Here is a 22,087-nt window from a genome sequence, read left to right as displayed (position 1 = left end):
CAGCTGAAACTGTGTAGAAGGTGGGTGATGCAACAGGACAACGACCCAAAACACCGGAGCAACTCCACAACAGAATGGCTTCAGAAAAACAAATTCCGCCTTTTGGAGTGGCCAAGTCAGAGCCCAGACCTCAACCCAATAGAGATGCTATGGATTGACTTGAAGAGGGCCATACACATGAGACGTCTAAAGAATGACAGAGCTAAAGCAGTTCTGCCAGGAAGAATGGGCTAAAATTCCTCAACGATGTGCAGGTCTGCGCCTTGTTGAGGTTATTACTGCCAAGGGGGGTCAACCAGTTATTAATTCTAAGGGTTCACTTACTTTTTCCACTGCCATTTTGAATGTTGAATGAGTGTGTTCAATAAAGACATGAAAGATCAGAATTTTTTTTGTTATTATTTGTAGACACATTGTTTGTCAATACCCTTGACTTGGATGAAGATCAGATCACATTTTATGACAAATTTATTCAGGAAACAATGAAATTCCATAAGGTTCACATACTTTTTCTTGCCACTATATATAGTTTTAAACGTGAAAAGTGGTTTCAGGGCTCGACATAAACGCTTGTCCAGGACAAGTGAATGTTTTGTATGGGCAAGTGAGAGAGAATTTTACTTGCCCGACCGGACAAGTAACTTGGAAAAAAAAACAGTGCGACATATGTAGAAAAATAAGAATATGTGCATTAGACAGCGCTGCGTGCTTGTGCTTGTTTGTGTGTGAAAATAATCAAATGTCATCTGGCTGTTCTGCGTGTCTGAGTGAATTATGTGCATATCTCCAGAGTTGCTCTGAGAGTTTATTTTACGATCATTTTACTGTTTGAGTGAAAAACAAGCGTCTTCCCGAAGATCAGTCAAAATAAAAGTCCCGTTAACCCCTTTGAAATCCACTGTACCGCGGGCGATACACTGCATGTTTATGGGTTAACTTTGTGACATTAAAAAAACTCACGAAACGAAAAGCTAAACATGTCACATATCTTTGGAAAGCTGAGATTCTTGTGATTCAAATAATGTAAACCATTTAGGGGAACGATCAACACAGAAGGTACAATCAGTGTCTTTGTCAGACCACCAACAATCAAATAAACAACGACTAAACTGACGGAACTCACCTATGAAGCCTCCCGATTGCCCAATGATTCATAAAGTTTCAACAAAAACGGTGTTGTTACACTGTAAAGGCTCCAGTCGATCTAATTCAATGAAATATTTAGCCCAAAAAACATTTATATATCCATAAACATCCATGGAATGTGGTAGTGTCGTTTCAAGTTAGCCGAAAGAGCAATCAAATCTTCAGTGTTTTCTGCGGTGTAGCTTCTTTTCTATTGTAAACAATACGGATTTGTTGATGTCGAAATGGCCGCTGACCCCTGCACTTTGAATTGACACCTCATTTGAACCAATAGGTGAATCTAAGGGGTGTCATTAGGCATCAATAGCCAAGGAGCGCCCTGGATGACCAATGACACTGCCCTCAATTTGATGGACAACAGATTGATCTAATCGCATCAGAATTTGCACATGACTGTCTTGTATGATAGCCAATGAGCTTCTGAAAAGATTAATATGCAGCTTTAGTGGGAAGATTAAATCTGTCATGCAAAAAAGTCTGTGCGCAAATTACTGTAGTGACACGTGCGCCCGTGCGTAAAGAGAGCGTTGTAGAGTTTACAAGTGAAAGTTAGCGTTGAGAGATTATACAGGTGAAAAATGGCAAAAAGGATGATAAAAACAAAGTTTACACTTGACGAAGTTGTTGAAGAATGTACTCGGCGTAACAGTGATCAATCAGAGGATGACATTTCAGACGAAGAGAGCGATGTTTCATCCATTGACACGGTTGCAGAGGACCTGTTTTTGGATGGCGGAGACGTCACTCTCGACAAGTAAGTATTTTATTTTATTATATTATATACCATATTTTACTGTGTATACTGAGTTATGTGTTTTGATGTGTTCCTGCAGAAGTGTATATTGTTTATGCATGGGTGTAACTTATATGTTTGCGTGCGTGCATGTGTGTGTGCGCTCGTGCACTGGTGTATATGTCTGGTTGTGTGTGTGTGTCAGGTTGTTTGTGTGCATGTGTTTCTGTTTATATATGTGTGAGCATGTAAAAATATATCCAAATGTTTTGTAAACAATTTTCTCTTTGCATTTTGGTAACACAGACAATCAAATGAAACGGATGAAGACTGGGAGCCAAGCAGCAAAAAGCCATATACCAACAGGCAAGATGACAGCACCTCATCGGAAGATAAGCCCCAAACCTCACCTACCCAGAGAGATTCTGCCAGCAAAAGACCAAGAGGCAAAGGACGGGCTAGAGGAAGAGGCAAAGGACGGGCTAGAGGAAGAGGCAAAGGACGGGCTAGAGGAAGAGGGAGAACTGCCAGCACCAGTGGTCAAGCTGAGATGTCAATCCCCACATCTGAAGAGAGATGGAATGATGTTGATGTTCCTGATGTGACACCACCACAACCCACCTTCAGACCCACCAAATCACCAGGCCCCCAGCTCATACGTACAGCTAACTACACAGCTTTACAGCTTTTTCAACTTTTTTTTACAAACTCTGTGTTACTGACAATAATTAAAAACACCAATGACTTTGGCTCAACGCATCACTCAAATCCCTCCAACCCATGGATTGACGTAACAGTGCAGGATATGCTGGCATTCATGGCCATGGTAATTTATATGGGTCTAATAAAACTCCCGTCCATAACTGATTACTGGAGAGAAAGTCATCTGTACAGCTTGCCGTTCCCTAAAACGCTTCTTACCGGAAAGAAGTTTCTCAGGATCTGCCACTCCCTTCACCTCAGTAGCTTGGTGGATGATGCTGCTAACGAGCAGAGAAGAGGTACCTCAGAATTTGATCGTCTTTGCAAAATCAAGCCACTATACAGTGAGATTAGGGATGCATGCAAAATAAACTATCACCCTGGCCAGGAAATTTCAATTGATGAGCGGATGGTTGCCTCTAAAGCGCGTATCGGGATTAAACAGTTCATGAAAAATAAGCCTTGTCGCTGGGGTTATAAACTTTTCGTACTGGCGGACTCGAGCAATGGGTACACATGGGACTTTTTTGTGTATGAAGGAAAGCTGCAGGGAAACAGTGGGAAAGGACTCAGTTATGAGTCGGTAATGGAGCTTGTTGACACACAGTTGCTTGGCACGGGTTACAAGCTCTTTGTTGACAATTTTTATACAAGTCCCTCCCTTTTCTGTGATCTCCTTCAAAAGAGGATCTGGGCATGCGGAACGATACGCACAAACAGAATTGGTTTTCCAAAAACCAAAATAAACACTCTGGTTTCGAAATCTTTGCGTGGGAGCATACGGTGGATCAGAAAGGACTCCCTCCTCTTTGTGCAATGGCGAGACACAAGGGATGTTTTTATGTGCACAACACTCCACACAGCCCATGGGGGGGACACTGTTCAGAGAAGAGTGAAAGATGCAGATGGGCACTGGGTTTTGAAGAACATCTCTGTTCCACCAGCAGTGAAGGAGTACAACCGGTATGTATTATATAATCAACAATCTTTTATGCTATTTGAAATTAAATCAAATATGTGGCTCAGTGTTGCTTTTTCTTCCTATACAGGTTCATGGGTGGAGTGGATCTTTCAGATTCGCTGATCAATTATTACAAAGTCATCCACAAGACCCAGAGGTGGTATAAGACATTGTTTTATCACTTTATGGACATTGCTATTGTGAATGCGTTCTTGCTTTACAAGGATCTTACCAAAGGTAAAGGAGAGGTACCCATGCACCAAAAGGCATTCAGAGAGACACTTGTTGAGGAGCTGGCAGCAGCAGCAAAAATTCCTGCTCCATCGTCCACTCCACGCAGCAAACATCACAAGCCTGTGCATATCACTGCACATAGCACCATGGGTCGTCTGAGGTGCAGACAGTGCCAAGCAAAGACACCAGTGAAGTGCTCCTCCTGTGACATACCGTTGTGCTTTGTGCCAAATCGTGATTGTTACAATGAGTGGCATGATGCCAATAACTTGTAAAATATAATTGTAAAATGTGTAAATAGTTATGGTCTTACATATTGACTTATATATGGTTTTATATAAGGTCTTCATTGATAGATAGATATATGTGGTCTTATGTTAACTTTTAATACCATAGCACTTTTGTATCTGTACACACTATAACTTGTTTATGCTTCAGTTACTATGTGTCAGCAATTACTGACAGTGAATCTGGATGAGAGATTGAATAGCACTTAGTGTAAACTTTCACTGGTGCCCAAAATTATGACTGTACAATAAAGCATTCAAAAATAGCAGCATTTTATGTGTTAACATTCAATGTGCTTAAAAGGAGTCATTTGGAGTCACCAAATGGCCTTTTTTGGGAAGCGCCTAGATATAAACTTAGAAAATTAGTGTTTTTACATACACTTATCTAAGGTATTGTTATCAAATTTGAAACTACGCTTGCTAAGGCTTCGTTCTGTTATCCCAATGTGTTTTCAAGCTAATACCTCCCAGTTGTAGTCATCTGCAGGCATTTTTTAACAAAAAAAATTTAGGCGGAATATACTTATTTCCCTTTTCAATGTGTTCAAAGTTCTATTACTCAATACCAGTAAGACTTGCAGTGATTCTGACTGTTAATGAACAAACCTCAAAGTGTCTCCTTTCAAAATATGCACAAACCATACATGTACTCCAAAGGGTTAAAGAACAGAATACAGTTTACTTTGGGCATGCCTTTTTTAGGCGTTTTAGGTTAATTTTACAGGAATGCTAAGGGGTTAAATTGAACACTGACAAAAAATACTGTAGTGTACTATAGTATTTGCTATTGAAAATTGAAGTGCCCTTGTAGTAAATTGATAAACACTATATTGTTTTTGAACTTTACTATAGTATACAGTAAGAATTTTACTGCATTTTAATAAATACTATAGTATACTACAGCAATTTATGTGAACAAATATACCACTATTGTATAGTAGAAAAGGAAAAACACAGAACTTAGAAATATTAAAACAAATTTAGGTAATCTAAATGATATGGCCCTAATTTATCCATCTGTATGTAACATTAATGTCTTTTGTCAGTTATCTGCCTATTCATAATGAACTACACTTGCACATTTCTGCCTGTGCTACCAAACTTTAAACCTCTCTAGCACCAGTGCTATGTGAAAAAAATCTTAACTTGCAACCTTAACACTAATAATAATTACTGCTTGCCTTTGTTTTATAGCAGTCAAGGAGAGTAGGCCTATAACCAAATTCAGGCGGCCAAAGCGGACACTAGTTAAAATGCTTAGAAGCAAACTTGACCAATCTAAATCCGAAACAATTATATTATAATTCAAATGAAATATATTTTTTATCTTCGGACAAATAAATTTGTCATTCACTTGTCGGAGTACAAAAATTACTTGTCCAAAGGACAACCACATGACAATGCTTAATGTCAAGCCCTGGGTTTGCTGTTAAATGTAGATTGTTGATATTCTGTATGTTTTTGTATGATTAATCGACAGGCTTCAGCTACTGTGGCAATCCCAAAAGAACATCATCGCTATGTCATTGGCAAGAGTGGGGAGAAGCTGCAGGAGCTAGAGCTGAAGACTGCCACCAAGATCCAGATCCCTAGACCAGAAGACCCCAGTAACCACATCAAGATCTCTGGAACCAAGGAAGGCTTGGAGAAGGCCAAGCATGAGATCCTGCTTATCTCTGCTGAGCAGGTCAGATACTTTTTAGTTTAATCTTTTTGCTTTGCTTCATTTTTTGGTTTCATAGCTATTTGAAACTAGTAAACCACTATTCACTCTGTAACCAGTTACAAATTAGTAGTATCTTTGGTCAAATTTAGGGATGTAACGATTCACTCAGCCCACGATACGGTACGATGGGATTCACGATACCGATCTCACAATACTACATTTTTTTAAATGAATTGAAATGAACAAGTGCACTTTTATTTTTCATGCTGCACATTTCTTTGTAAAATAAATGTCTTAAATGTCAAATAACAAAAATAAATTGCAATTTTAAAACAAGTTCAAATAAAAATAATACAAAAGGCTCTTTAATATAGACAAACTAAGACTTTGTCTGTGCTTTTCCTAACTTGGATTTTTTTATATTTTTGTAAAGAAATATGATCAAATACACGTTTACCAAGTTTGCATTAAACACAGTGGTCTCTGCTTTTCAAAACGTGTATTGCAATTCATTTAACATCTCAACAGACTTGAATCGCTGCATATTATAAACAATTTTCAACTGGATCACGGTGGAAAGTTACATCCCTAGTAAAATTGTTTGGGTATTAATTGATGGGGTAGATTTTTATTGCTTTTACAAAGTATGTCATTTTATAACTGATTTCAATAATTCCATGCAGGATAAGCGGGCAGTGGAGAGGGTAAATATTGAAAAGGTGTACCACCCCTTCATCACTGGAGCTTACAACAAGCTTGTAGGGGAGTTGATGCAGGAAACAGGAGCCCGCATTAATGTTCCTCCACCCAGTGTGAACAAAATGGAGATTGTCATAACTGGGGAGAAAGAGCAGGTGGCCCTGGCCATGGCCAAGATCAGGAAAATTTATGAAGAGAAGGTGAGCAGTACTATAAAATAAATAAACCCTATAAATAAAACCCCTTATTCTTTTAATTTAAAGCGGCCGATCTTTGGCTGTGTTCAAAGCTTTGATTGTTTTTTGGGTGTAACAATGGATGTTCATGTTTCTAGTAAAAAAAAACGCTTTATATTTCACATATTTCAAGTCTATTCTTCACAGCTGTCCCTCTTCTCGATCGGATATTTTCCAGTTTCTATAAAGTCCCTCCTTCCGAAACGTTCTGATTTGTAAAGCTGACCCAGTCTGTCGTGATTGGTTCCACGCTTACAGCGTTAGCTTCACTTCATCATTAAAAAAAAAACGACACTACTCCAGCGGCTCTTCCTCTTCTATAAGGCAAGACTCGCCCTTTTTTGGCGTATTCCTGTGGGCGGAAGTAGTGACATGTACCCGGGACGTAGAGGGCTGTAGCAGAGATCGCGGTAACCGAAAACTCTCCGTCATTGACAGATTTTTAATACCAGTAATGGAAAAATCTGAAGATTTCATTTTTACGGATTACAATGAGGGCAGTTTTTAATTCCACTTTTTGTCAAGTTTGTAGCATCCAATCATTTCCTTTCACCAGAAAGTGATAGCAGAAGAGAACGGAAAGGTACCCCTGCCCTGAAAGTGATTAAGAAGGGATGTGTATGTTTCCCATTCATTGCTCACAAACGCCTCGCTCATTCAGGAAAACCCATGTGGGATCAGCGGAAAACCCATGTGGGATCAGCGGAGAGTCGCGATGCAGAGCCAGGGTCGTGTATAACCTAGGGCTGGGTGATGTGTTTAAAAAAAATATATATAATTGACTTTAAAATCATCACGATGTCCGATAATGTCAGGTGTGTTTGACTTCATGCAACGTTGAGCAGACGATCAATCTGCGGATATGGACCGGGAGGGAATTTGTTCCAGACCCGCCAAGTGCCAAACAAACACGTGCACACACAGGCGCGCCACTCGCACAAACCAGTGTTGCAGTGATTTCTTTCATCAGGTAAAGCGCATGGATAAACCATAGCTTTTATGCAGTAGAAAAATATTGCCGGTACAGCCCCGCGAGCATGAGGTTTTGCTTTGCTGACGCAGCTCATCTTTCTCTTGGTCTATCTGTGCAGCGACTGGCAGAAAACAGCAGCACATTCAAATGACCAAACAAAACAGCATTTCCAAAATTCTGTCACTGTTACTGACTGCCTGGGCATATGAACATGAACGTTCACGTTAAAACCTACATTGCATGATAATGTTATAACGTGTATTTTCCATTATTATCGATTATCGTCTGGTGTCTGTCTGCTGTAATCGACATCGGGATATTTGCGAGACATCGGTGATATACGATAACATCGTTATATCGCCCAGCCCTAGTATAAACAAGGCATTAGACTATGACTGTCCGCCACAGTCTAATTGGTTTCGCCATTGATTCAAAACTAACAAAATATTTTTATACTTTTTATAATAACACCGCAATCTCTAACGTTGTTTGTGGCGTTGTTTCTGGATAGATGCATGCTTTGCAGAATCATGTCACTCAATCAGACACCCGCGTCGCATGCTCTCATACACACACAGGCGCGCATAAACAAGTTGTGCAGTGTTTACAGACTTTGTTCCTTCAGAGAGCAACAGCGACTAACGTCATTTTGGATTCAGTGAGTGGAAAAATGTCTCTCTGTGTCTTTTCCATTCGTGACCCAACAGCAGCTTAAAGTTACTTGTAAGTGAATGAATGTTTTCAAAACAGTGTTTACAAGCACCTGTCATTGTTACTGACTGGACATATGAACATAAACATTTGTCTTGAATTATTATTTTATGTGTGACAACAGAAACATTAAATATGTAAACGACTTCGGCTTTATTGGGAATTCAGTTGTATTAACAGTAAGTTTAGAGAGTAAATGCATGTACGTCGCAATGACATCACAAACATGCTAATTAGCACGTAACATCACCTTGCACCATAGTGACGGGTAGAAATAGATTATGATGGAGCCTGTCCGTCAAAATGAATAACAATGGAAAAAGTCTATCGCTCTACCTCTGGGCTGTTGTCCGATTCCAGCCGTTCTCTGTAGTCCTTGGAAAGTGAATTCTGTTAAAGACGATATCTCGCAATATCTGGCCCGTGCCAGCAGCATTATTTTGAGTATTTTGCCCGCAGCTGGTTCTGAAATAGATCTGTCACAATCACGTCTTTAGTGAATTTGCCTTCAAAATAAAAGTACGAGAACGTTTTTGCCATAGACTGTATAAAATATGGACATGGTGTCCGTGACGTCACCCGCAGGTTTGTGAAGAGTAAAAATGAAGCCTAAAGTAGGCAGAGCCGATCGTCGCCATCTTTGCATCAAAGAGGCGGAACGTGGTTGGTGCTGAGGCGTCCGGTTGGCAAAAACCACTTGTCACTCAAATGGCCACGCAGCTAGGGCTGTCACGATTATGAAATTTGGCTGATTAATTGTCTAATAAATCATTGCGATTATGACGATTAATTGTCTGTTTTAGAGCTTTGACTTCTAATTCTCATACATTTTTTATTCAGCTTTGAAACGACCATATTTTTCTGAATATTAAGACTGTTCTTTTTCTTGGAAATACATAGGAAAAAATTAGGTCATCATACTTAAGGTTTAGGCTTTTACCTGTCAATAATACAACCGCCAAATACTTGTAAATTAAGTAAATTGATCAGGAGTGAATTGAAGCCACCATTAAAATGCTATCAGTCATAGAAGTAAACTTGTATTGTAGTCTTGCAAGTGAGAAAAAAACAGACTAGAAGCTTTCCTATGTTAATGAGATTTTGGTAGACTGGTTTTCACACTGAAATATTAAATTGTACTTCAGGTTATTTTTATGGTATATGCTTTGTGGTACAAGTGATTGTGTTGTGGTGGTACATTTTACAAGTATTAACATGCTTTAGTTACAATATATACAATAAAATATGCAATATGCAGATGCACTACAGCTCCCCCTAGTGTCTTCTATAGAGATGTGCAATAATTGCAATGATCTGAAACCATCGCGATGAGGTCAAACAATCGCGATGAGACGATTATTTAATAATTGTGACAGCCCTAAACGCAACTATTTTGCAGAATTTTAAGGCTTAATATAAGTTAAACAGGTGAGTTATAAAAAAATCACCTTCCTCACAGTTGTCATGAAGGGTAAAATTACCTATATAGACCAAAATATTTTTTTGTACCAGGCTGTAAACATGTTTTATTGTGCTGTAAAATTGGCCATTTTAACATGGGGCTCAATGAGATTCTGCTCTGTTTTGGAGCCAGCCTCTAGCGGCCAGTCGATGAATCGCAGTTTTAGTCACTTCTGTGTTGATTTCATGATAGAGACTGGAAGATTTGCCCCTTGGTTTTTGCAGCAATGTTTTATTTTGAAATTAATTGAGCTTTTAATTTGAAAAGTTCTGAAAGATATTCTAAGGGGTCTGTCGATCGCTAGACAGACTTCTAAAATAGCCGTCATGAAATATGGGGTATGAAAAAACTAACTGTGAAGCATTGAAACGTTTGCTTATAATGCGGGGCCTCAGCACCAACATGTGAAAAATAATGAGGCAAATTCAGCTTGCCTTTTTTTTTTTAATGCTTATCATGCTTCGTCTCATGGTGCCGTCTAATATTATATTCTTTACTAACAGCGACAACTTCATTGCAGATAAGACACACCGGCTTTGCATTCACAAAACTAGGTAGGATGAATGCATAGTTGTCTTTCAATTCCTCTTTGTATGCCCTATTTTCGCTGTCAACTTTCCTCTTTAGACTCTTTGATAGTGTCATTTTCTCTCACCATCTAGCTAGCTTAAATGTTAACATCACTCTGCACACGACGTAATGGCGTACCCCAGCAGGCAAAAAAATGCAGCTTATTACGTTAGGAGTGTAAAAAATAGGCTACATTAAATAATTATATAACTTGTGTAATTATATATAATTATTTAATAACTATATTTTTTAAAAGAAGGCTATTAAAGTTGCATTTTTCATCAATTAATTTCTTAAATTATCCTTTGACTATGTTCTGGCCCGCCATCTAGTGGCAAATTTGTTTTTTTGGGGCCGATGCCAAACTTACTTGCCGACCCCTGGTATAGGGTCTCTGTTTAATTCATAATTCAATTCAATTTAATTTATATAGCACTTCACAATTTTTGTTGTTGCAAAGCAGCTTTACATACATCATAATAAAAAACTTAATAAAAGTAATACTAGGGAAAATGAAAGTGCAATAATACCATGTATCTTAATACCGTGCATTCAATGCAAAATGGGCCTCATTTATGAAACAAGCGTACGACCGAAAACTGGCCGTATGGTCGTTTCCACGCAAAACTTGGCATTTATCAATATGGACGTGACCGTTTGCTATGATCAAATCTCACGACAGGTCTCAGTTCGTGTATGCAAGTTTTGAGAGGGTGAAGGTCTGTGAACTCTTTACCTTTTTGATAACTGAAAAGGAATAATGACAAATAAAAAAGATTAGTTTTTTCGTTTAGTATAACAAATGTAAAAATACTTCACTAATGTACTGAAAAAAATAAATTTCATCGTAAAGTATTTTTAATCATTTCATTTTATGATCATTTAATTGTTTGAAATTACAAGGTTAACAGGTGCTTTGGTGTACAAAACAATTTTAGGCTATTTCTAAGATAATTTACGACAATTAAGTCAAACATTTTAAAAACTACAATAGGCTTAATCAATATCTTTATATGCAATGGGTTAGTTTACCTATTTGCAAGATGATAGCTTCTTTGATGGACAAATATGCATTCTAATGAAAACAGACAAAATGCATGATTTAATGTTTTTTTTTATTTGTGCGCTGTTCGATGGGATGGAAGATGCGCACTGGGTCACAGGTTGCCTTGCTTTGTGTGGCAGGTTCCAGGCCGTTTTGGGGGGGCTGAAGACTGCTGGTCCTGCCTCTGACAGATCTGAAAGAGAAAAAATAAATGAAGCAAACATAAAGCTGTGTGTGCTTGATTTAAGCCTGAAATGCAAGATTGGCAGCATTAGATTTTAAACCTTTATCCTGCTTAGAAACGTGCATCGGTCTCCTCCGCAACAGACCATTTTTTTCTTCACCTAAATGAAGAAACCCTTACAAAAACATTTAGCCTACATATAAACATTATTCTATAATTGCACCTTAAAAATGATCAGTTATTTATATCTCGTTTGTACAGTAACTTAGTTTTTCAAGACTGAATTCAGATTCATTTTGTTTAAATTTAAATGCATTATACAACCAAAGTAATGTAAAGCAACAACAATACTTTCAGTGTAAATTTATAATAGTGAAACCCTATAATAAAATAAAATATTTGCGGTCATATTTACAAAACAAATATCCAATAAAAAATACAAACTTCAGCTGGAGATCGGTTCACTACACCATCGCTGTTGATCGCAGCGATCTCTTTCCAAAACTGTTTTTTTACTTCCTTTGATTCTGCTTTCCAAGGTTAAATTTTAATTTCTAATTCGGAAAAGTTCCTCGTTTTGACCGGAATACATTTCTCAATGTCACAAAATCTAGGGTGAGGTGTCTACACCCTGAATTTATAGGAGCGTTATATGTAAATTAGGACCAATTTCAGCCGCCACATTTATCAAGGTACGATCATTCTTACAATGAGATTGGCCGCATACGAATGTTTGATGAATCACACGTAAACCCTGTCGTAAGACGATTTCTGCGCACGGATCTGCACTCGTTTCTACGTTACATTGATAAATAAGGCCCATTGTATCTTAATACCATATATTGCATAGAGAAAATATTGCAATAATACCCTGATGTCAGTGGATTGTCAGAAACTATAAATTATTCAAAGTATATTTAATTTAGGTATATTATTATTTTAAATAGTTATCAAGACTGGAGCCTAAAATTACAATTTACCATTAAAGCTGCGAGCAGCGATGATCGGGCCCTCGTGGAAAGTGCCACCGCAACCCGATTGCATAAGGAAAAAAGTGAATGGTAGGCGATAAAATTAATGCTGGCGAATTCTAGTAGGATTTGTCATTTATTTAAATGCGTCACATTCCCTTTTGCCAGCTGGTGGCGCTATTGCTATAAGTGAACACTGACATAGTTATGTGTTCAGGCCAGGACTCTTATCAAACATGTGAAGTGTGAGGCCGGTCAGACATTGTGTGCCTGAGTTACTATAGCTTCCTGTTTCATGGCGAAACATCAAACTGTGTCAGGCCGCCACGGACACGCCCCTCAACGAAAAGTCAGGAACTTGCAATGTATCGTCACAAAGGTCTAAAGATCATACTGGCCAAATATGACGCTGACCTGTTTGAATCTCTATGAGGAGTTAATCACAGTTTAAAACATGCCACTTCCTGTTTCCTGCAGGTGGCGCTATAACCGTATCTGAATATTACCATGTAGCTGTCTTCAGGCCAGGACTATTATCAAATGTGTGAAGTGTGAGACTGGTCAGACATTGTGTGCCTGAGTTGCATTAGGTTCCTGTTTCATGGCGAAACATCAAACTTTGTCAGGCCGCCACGGACACGCCCCTCAGTGAAAAGTTAGGATCTTGCAATGTATCTTCACATAGGTCAGAAGATAATACTTGCTGTACTCTTCAAATATGATGCTGATCTGTTCAAATCTCTATGAGGAGTTAATCACAGTTTAAAACATGCCACTTCCTGTTTCCTGCATGTGACGCTATAACAGTATCTGAATATTACCATGTAGATGTCTTCAGGCCAGGACTTTTATCAAGTGTGTGGAGTCTGGGTGAAGTCTGGGGCCTGTTGGACATTGTATGCCTGAGTTACAACAACTTCCTGTTCATGGCGAAACGGCAAAGTTTGGCTGGCCGCCAGGGTCACGTTCCCCCACGAAAAGTCAGGATCTCTGCAATTTAGCTTCGCAAAGGCCTTAAAATGAGAATGACATGAAAATGATCTTGATCGGATTAAAACTCTAGGAGGAGTTCGGTAAAGTATGATGCCTGGAAATTGCAAAAATTTACTAAATTGCACAGGAAATTAAAAATAACGGACTTCATGTTTGGTTTAGAGATATGCTCCAAGAGACTTTTCTTAATGATTCGGGGTGTTCTATGAGCCCACCAAATTTGGTATGTTTTGCGTAGCGGTCTGGGCAGTTCTAGGTGGCGCTAGCGAGCCATTTTGCCACGCCTAATTTTAAAACCCCTATCAGATGTAAATTTTCGCCACGTCTGATGCGTGTGCAAGTTATGGTGAGTTTTTGAGCATGTTTAGGCCTTCAAATTAGCGACCAAAGAGGGAGAAGAACACCGAAACAATTGGGCTCTGCACTGCGGTGCAAGCCGGTGGCTTGCTCCTTCGTGCTTGGGCCCTAATAACAATTTGTAATACCAAAATACCAAAAATATATATTTTTAAATGCTAATGTGCATGCGTGTTAAATCAGTCTCCCAGTGAGTAACTGGCAAGGAGCTAAAAATCCACTATAGATGTACAGGTGCTGGTCATATAATTAGAATATCATCAAAAAGTTGATTTATTTCACTAATTCCATTCAAAAAGTGAAACTTGTATATTATATTCATTCATTACACAGACTGATATTTTTCAAACATTTATTTCTGTTAATTTGATGATTATAACTGACAACTAATGAAAATCCCTAATTCAGTATCTCAGAAAATTAGAATATTACTTAAGACCAATACAAAGAAAGGATTTTTAGAAATCTTGGCCAACTGAAAAGTATGAATATGAAAAGTATGAGCATGTACAGCACTCAATACTTAATTGGGGCTCCTTTTGCCTGAATTACTGCAGCAATGCGGCGTGGCATGGAGTGGATCAGTCTGTGGCACTGCTCAGGTGTTATGAGAGGCCAGGTTGCTCTGATAGTGGCCTTCAGCTCTTCTGCATTGTTGGGTCTGGCATATCGCTTCTTCCTCTTCACAATACCCCATAGATTTTCTATGGGGTTAAGGTCAGGCGAGTTTGCTGGCCAATTAAGAACAGGGACACCATGGTGCTTAAACCACGTACTGGTAGCTTTGGCACTGTGTGCAGGTGCAAAGTCCTGTTGGAAAATGAAATCTGCATCTCCATAAAGTTGGTCAGCAGCAGGAAGCATCAGAAGCGAGAGCCTGGGCTAAAGACAAAAAGTACTGGACTGCTGCTGAGTGGTCCAAAGTTATGTTCTCTGATGAAAGTAAATTTTGCATTTCCTTTGGTAATCAGGGTCCCAGAGTCCAAGATTTCTAAAAATCCTTTCTTTGTATTGGTCTTAAGTAATATTCTAATTTTCTGAGATACTGAATTTGGGATTTTCATTAGTTGTCAGTTATAATCATCAAATTAAAAGAAATAAACATTTGAAATATATCAGTCTGTGTGTAATGAATGAATATAATATACAAGTTTCACTTTTTGAATGGAATTAGTGAAATAAATCAACTTTTTGATGATTCTAATTATATGACCAGCACCTATACATAGTCAGGGAGCCAAAGTCTTAAAAATGGGTTGAACCTGACATGGGCTGCCATACTTTTTATTTGTGTTTTTTCTGTTAACTTTGACCCTAAGAACCAATAATTGGAGGGTCTGCTCTGCCGGAAACATTGCGAAAAAAAATGTGGCCATTTTAGTGTATGTACCCTTCAATTTCTATCAGAAATGTGAAAAAAATATTTTTTTCCTCAAATCCTCAGTGGGTTGGGTTAAGCTGTCAATAAATGCATTCTAGATGCATAGAACACATGTGGTGACAACATCCAATGAAAAAATAACTCTTAAAACACATTTCTACATGATTTTGGCCCAATTTAATGCAAAAAATTTGGCGTTTTCTCACTTTTTTTCCAATATTTTCATCTTTACTTCATTGGCAATCAACTCTTCCCCCAAGTTATGACATCAGTCAATATGCCATTCTTTTCACCAAACAGTATACTCATTCCACAGAAAAAATATAAAAATCCAACCAAAATCAATGGATCAGTGATGATTTCACTACTAGTTGGCGATCAACAGGCTCAGAACCTCAATAGAATTTTAGGCTACTCTAAAAATTCCGAAAGACATACTGGATATTTAACATGGTTGTTAATGTCCACATTATTAAATATCATGGCCTAGGCATCTTTTTAATTTCAACATAACCCTGTTCTCCCAATGGAAATGTGTCACACAAGAAATATACAGCAAAATGACTTCTTTTATTGCCTCAGATGACAACTATTACAACTTTAACGGAACAAAATAATTTAACATAATTTAATTAACTAGGTGCAGGTCCCTGTGAGGTGGGATTATCAGGAGGGTGGCACACTGCAGATACTGCTCTGGGGATAGACCTTCACCCTCACCACCTGAGGAGACGGCAAACAAGACCGGCAGGGTGGGTTATACAGCAGCGCGATAAAAGATGCACCCGCCTCTCTCTCTCTCTCCCTAACACACACACACACACACACACACACACACACAGCCTACTTGCGTGTCCCTGTCTTCAAGTGCAAGTTCAATCCTTGAACATCTGTTGGGTTCCCCGGTGCAGAGACATGCAATGCCACACTTCACATTGGCTCTTCCACAGGAGCATCCTCGGGCACACATGCTTTTCTTGCAGTGGCAGTATTTGTGTTTGTTCAGATGGTTTTGCCTCTTTCAACATCATGGTTGCCACCAATTTGCCATTGACAAGTTGTCTCCCAAAATCAGTGGCAGCTGGGTAGGTTGGCTGAACCATGTGTGCCTGCTTACACACAGCCAACTGATGCAGGGCTTGGCGAAGGTGTAATAGGAAGGCATCTTCAGTTGGTGGAAGGCAACGCATGTCTCCTTTGATGCTCACAAAGAGATGGGCTCGCAGTGCATCTAGAGTACCACCAAAGTCACTCCTGTCATAAAGTGACACCATGTATCGCCATGCTGCTGTTATAACCTCTTCCTGAACATCCAGGCTTTCCTCAGGGTCACCGTACCTGCACAGCGGCAGAAGGTATGTCAGGTGTTTAATAACAGTTGTGTAGGCCTGCCTTTTTCCTCTTCTGTACAGATAACTCACTGTGTCACATCGGGTAAGTATGTAGGTGCTGAGGAGAAGGGATGTAAGATCTGAAGCTGCAACATCATACTTCCCCGCCAGAGCTTCTGTGATGGCATGAACTGGTAGGAAGATATCCATAGTCTTCACCCACAGCTCCTGCAGCCCATCCATGTGTGTGATGTAGTACATGCACATCATGATCACATCTGTGTCAGTCGGAACCACTACAGCCCGTTTATGGTGCAGAATTTGTACTGAGTATGCAATGTGAGCAAACATCCTGGTATCTGCCGCCTCATGTTTCTCACAGGAAAGTTATGGAAGCTCAACCTGACAATCCGCTGACAAGAGGACAGTGCGACCAGGATCACAAAAAATTCCACCAAGAATAAGTGTGCATCCTGCAGGAAGTGACTTGTTCTGAGTTGCCCATGCTTCCCCCATGTAGTTCAACAGATTAGCTTTATTCAGTGGATTGTGAATGAAGCCTTTCCATTCAGGTATAGGGAGAGAGTATCATGTGGCTTGTACTCCTTCATTTTGCTGGTGCAGGTATTCATCCTGTTCTCTCGTTCCTCACCTTTCAGACTTTCAGCAGGGGAGAAATCATATCGATCACCAACAAAGTGAATGCAGTCACACTTGTCTGGAAGGTTTCCCAGGAGCTTCCTCAGGTACTTTCCTTGCAGTTCAGGGAAGGTGCTGCTCCGAAGATGTTGGTAACGTTGAATGAACGCCATGGCATCCATTACAACAGGCTTGTCAGACGGCGGTAGTTTTTCCACTTCCCCCCCATGACCTGCCAAGGGCTGTCTTGATTGCAGCCAGGTAGTCTGCCTTGTTTCCTTTACGCATTGCGTAACTTTGATCAAGGGACGCATCTGGCTCAAACAGGGAGGCTGGGCAACTTGTCCATTCATGGCCAAACACTTCCACCTTCCTGTCTTCCTCTAAGTCCTGAACGAAGTACAGGTTCCGCACAACTGGACTTTCCTCCTCATAGACCTTTTTGGCTTTGAATGCCATGGACATTGACTTTGGCTTTGCTGCGAAGGTTGAAAGTTTAATTTGGGCTACTTTATCACTGTCTGTTCTTCTTGCTGCAGCCAGTGCCTCCAGTCCTTTTCCACGAGCGCAGATCAAGTCAGCAGATGTGGCTTTGTGGCCTGTTGAAATGTTGATCAGCTCCTGTTCTTCACATGTGAAAGGATTGATCATCTGGTTGTTGATGACATCTGTTTTCCTTACACCTTCTTCCTCCTTTGCACCTTGGCTGTCCTTGTCCTCATGGTGTTTGGTGTCATCCGCATCTAGGTGTGCCATAGCCTTTGTCTGCTCTGACACAGCTGTCAGAACTGGAAGAGCTTTGAAGTATTTCTCCATGGCCGCTGACTGATGCCAGTGAATAGTTTTGTCTTGGCATCACGGTTGTAGGATTTTTCAAGTGCCATGTCTGTCCAGACACCATTGAACCGTCCTTCTGTTTGACATACAGTGAACTTCCCGTCCTTGAATTCCCTATAGATGTTTGGAGCCAGTGTAGGCAAGCTTCTCATAGCTTCTACAGTGAGGGAAATAAGTATTTGATCCCCTGCTGATTTTGTAAGTTTGCCTACTTACAAACAAATGAAGGGTCTATAATTTTTATGGTGGGTTTATTTTAACTGATAGACACAGAATATTAAAAAAAATCAGGGGAAAAAAATGTTATATAAAGGTTATAAATTGATTTGCATTTCAGTCAGTGAAATAAGTATTTGATCCCCAAGCAAAACATAACTTTGTACTTTGTGGAGAAACCCTTGTTGGCAAGCACAGAGGTCAGACATTTCTGATAGTTGGTCACCAGGTTTGCACATGTGTCCGGATACATTTAGTCCACTCCTCTGTCAATCTTTAAGGTTTCTTGGCTGTCGCTCAGCAAATTGGAGTTTTAGCCTCCTTCACAGAGGTTCTATAGGACTAGGGTCTAGAGACTGGCTAGGACATTTAATGTGCTTCTCCTTAAGCCACTATTTGGTTGTCTTGGCAATATGTTTTGCGTCTTTGTCATGTTAAAGGCTCATCCATGACCCATCTTCAGTGACCTAGTTAAGGGGAGGAGGTTCTCGTCCAAGATTTTACGGTACATGGGCCCGTCCCTCAGCCCCTCAATGCGGTGAAGTCATCCTGTACACCTGTAGCAGAGAAAAAGCCCTAAAGCAGAATGTTTCCAACACTGTGCTTCTCTGTAGACATGATGTTCTTGGGCTCATAGTCAGCATTTCTCTCCCTCCAAACACAGGAGTCCATTTTGGTCTCACAGCAGTGCCAGCACTTTCGCCAAAGCCTTTTCTGAATCATTTTTATGTTCATTGTCAAACTTAAGACGAGCCAGGCGGGCCTTCTTGGGCAGGAGGACCTTGCGGGTGCTTCAGGATTTCAGTCTACTGTGGCATAGTGTGTTACCAATGTGTTACCAATGTTTTGCTTGCTAACTGTGTTCCCAACTGTCTTGAAATCATTAACAGGCTTCTTCCGTGTAGTTCTGGGCTGATCTTTAACATTTCTCATGATCATCTTTACCCCATTGGGGAAATATTGCAGGGAGCTCCAGAACAAGGGCATTTGATAGTTATTTTGTATATCTTCTATTTCCAAATAATCACACCAACAGTTGTCTCCTTCTCACCAAGCTTCTGTCTGTAGCCTATTCAAGGTTTGTGCAGGTCTCCAATCTTGTCGCTGACATCCTTTAAAACCTATTTGGTCTGGACCATGGTGTTGGAGAGGTTGAACTGGAAGATACAGATTCTGTTGGCAGGCATCTTTTATATACATAACAAGCTGATTTAGGAGTACTTTCTTAAAGTGACAGGACTAATCTGTGGTCCATATAGGCACATAACCAATCTGTGGAGCCAGAATTCTTGCTAGTTGGTAGGGGATCAAATACTTATTTCACTGACTGAAATGCAAATCAATTTATAACCTTTATATAACATATTTTTCCCCTGACTTTTTTTTATATTCTGTGTCTATCAGTTAAAATAAACCCACCATAAAAATGATAGACCCTTCATTTGTTTGTAAGTAGGCAAACTTACAAAATCAGCAGGGGATCAAATACTTATTTCCCTCACTGTAGGTAGTGGGGCAGGCAGGATACGTACTTGTAGTGGCCAGCAGCTACAAGGTATGGTAACATCTTTTCCACTTCAGCCAGGTGTTTCTCCCACAGACCTGCACGCTCAGCATGGATGAACAGTCTAAGAATCATCACCATGTCCATGTACATTAGCCATAGCTTTGTGGTAGGTGAGGTACATGCTTCATCAAACTCAGCCATTAAACATGACAGCTTTTTCAGTTGGTCAGTTGCATCAGCACACGCAGAAGTTGCCTTCTCTACATCCTCTTCTGACAGGGCATCTAGTAGCTTGACATTGTTGCTAAGCACACACATGTACTCCAGGTCCTTCTCTTCATCAACCAACTATCTGGCAAATGCTTCCCAGTGTAGGGCAAACATGGCTGCATACACCATAGTGTGGGCATGCAGCATTGCATAGTAGTCTTTCCCACTGATGATTTTGTTTGCTGTTCCACGGAGACGGACATCAGCTTCAACCATTATGTCTTCAATTCCAGTGGACTGCATCAAATGCCCAATGGCTCCAAGGAAATTCTGAGCAATATGGAAGCCACCCATACGCAAGATAAGTTTAGCATACTTCTCTTTGTTCTTATTTTGCAGACTCAAAACCACCTCATAGATTACTTGGTCACATGTGATGGCATACACTTGACCATGTTGTCTCGACACATCCATGCAGTACTGAACAGACTGTTCAACCACATCTGGGTTTGTTGGTGACTTGGGGAAGAAGGGACCGTAGCTGATCACAGTTGCAGGGGCGGTATCTGGGTTGAGAAATGCTTGGAATGAACTCCATGTTGGAGCAGCGCAACTTGGTTTCAGGTCCTCCAATAGTACAGTAGGGCAGCTATGCACCAAATGCCAGAGGATGCTCAGCTGTTTAAGAGGTTCTGCTAGACACACAGGAAGCGTAGGCTTTTTCAACTCCAACCAGGGAGCGACTCTTTTGATGATCTTTTAGACTGAGGTGGCTTTCCTTGGTTTGAAAAGGCTGAGAAGATTCCAGGGCTGGCTGGCGGGTTTTCAGTAGAGGTAAACTAACCGTTGGTGTGGGGTCTTCATCTGGATTCTTGTACTGGAATATGACGTGGGTTGTGCCATGCAGTGTTTGTCCATCCTTTGTGTACTCTTGGAAGTCAATGTTATCAAATGCAAACTGTGTGAATCGTCCAACCTTCAGATTCGTTGGTATGAAGGCACCATCCCTAGTTGTCTGCTCTTCAACTGCCATTGTTGTAACATATCTCTGTGCTTCTTTGTAGCTGATGCTGTTCCCAAATCTATTTAGGAGTGACACAGTCGACTTGCTTCTGGTTTCCTTAAGGATGTGCAAAGCTGTCCCAACATGTTTCGGTGTTGGGATCTTGGCAACTGCTTGGCAGACATCCTGGGCAAGGTTGAGAACTTGTTCTTGCTGCTTGGGACTGACTTTCACCCGGCCGTCCTCACCTAACTCTGGAGATGCATCTATTATTATCCATGCCAGGTGGTTATACAGGTTAGAGCTCACTCTTCGGGATGCCTCCAGGTATGATATCTCTAGCTGCAGTGACGGGTCTTCAGTCATACTTCCAGGCATCTGGTGATTTCCACTGGCTATGGCAAAGGGGCTCATCTATCTGAGATATGAGTTGGTTCAGTGCAGCATCATATGGAGTGGTGGCAGTACTTGTCTTTTCCTGTGAACGAAGACGCTTTGTCAGGTAGTTGGTCATGCATTCCTTGTGGTAACGGAAGTCCTCAGCAATCATATCAGTACACTTGTTTCCATCAGGACCACAAATCTTGTGTAGCATATCTTCATCTTCAAGTTTGTTTGCTTTTTCCCATACTGCATTCTGTCAGTCATAAGTGGCCGTTCTGGCTTCTCTTGCTTCCTTCAGGGCCTGCTTACGTTGGTCCTGGAGCTCCTTCCGTATTCTCTTTGCAGTGTTGTAGGAAGAGACTATGGTGTCATCTGGTGTCAACTCATCATCACTTTCTTCTTCATACTCTGCCTCTTCAGTGTTCTCCTTAAGTTCCTTCAACTTTGAGAGCATGCAGCCAACATTAATTTCTGCTGAGCAAATCAGGCTAGAACATCCTTTCTGTGGCACAACCATTATTTTACAATTGCCACCTACTTCATAGTGCCTTCTAAGGCGGGAAATCAAGGACGGTGATCTGTATGAGGTAACATTGTGAACTCCATGGCTTTCCCAGTATTTACGGAATTCATCCCTCAAAGCTGT

General features: G+C 40.3%; 2 protein-coding genes across 3 annotated transcripts in view; both read left to right on the top strand.

Annotated features, from left to right (window-relative positions):
* hdlbpa (high density lipoprotein binding protein a) overlaps positions 1-22,087 on the top strand; it is a 113,322-nt gene that overhangs the window by 39,533 nt on the left and 51,702 nt on the right. For both annotated transcript variants that reach the window (XM_057338100.1, XM_057338099.1), the window contains exons 6-7: positions 5,547-5,753; positions 6,416-6,631. In XM_057338100.1, coding sequence (XP_057194083.1) covers positions 5,547-5,753; positions 6,416-6,631 — 423 coding nt within the window. The remainder of the gene's footprint in view (positions 1-5,546; positions 5,754-6,415; positions 6,632-22,087) is intronic.
* On the top strand, positions 730-4,807 carry LOC130556801 (piggyBac transposable element-derived protein 4-like). The gene is made up of 3 exons (XM_057338103.1): positions 730-1,900; positions 2,186-3,544; positions 3,631-4,807. The coding sequence occupies exons 1-3, from the start codon at positions 1,725-1,727 to the stop codon at positions 4,049-4,051; spliced, it is 1,956 nt and encodes a 651-aa protein (XP_057194086.1). The 5' UTR covers positions 730-1,724; the 3' UTR covers positions 4,052-4,807.

The sequence above is a fragment of the Triplophysa rosa genome, linkage group LG7 (genome assembly GCF_024868665.1).
Source record: "Triplophysa rosa linkage group LG7, Trosa_1v2, whole genome shotgun sequence".
NCBI lineage: Eukaryota > Metazoa > Chordata > Actinopteri > Cypriniformes > Nemacheilidae > Triplophysa > Triplophysa rosa.
This window is presented reverse-complemented; position numbering and strand designations above follow the sequence as displayed.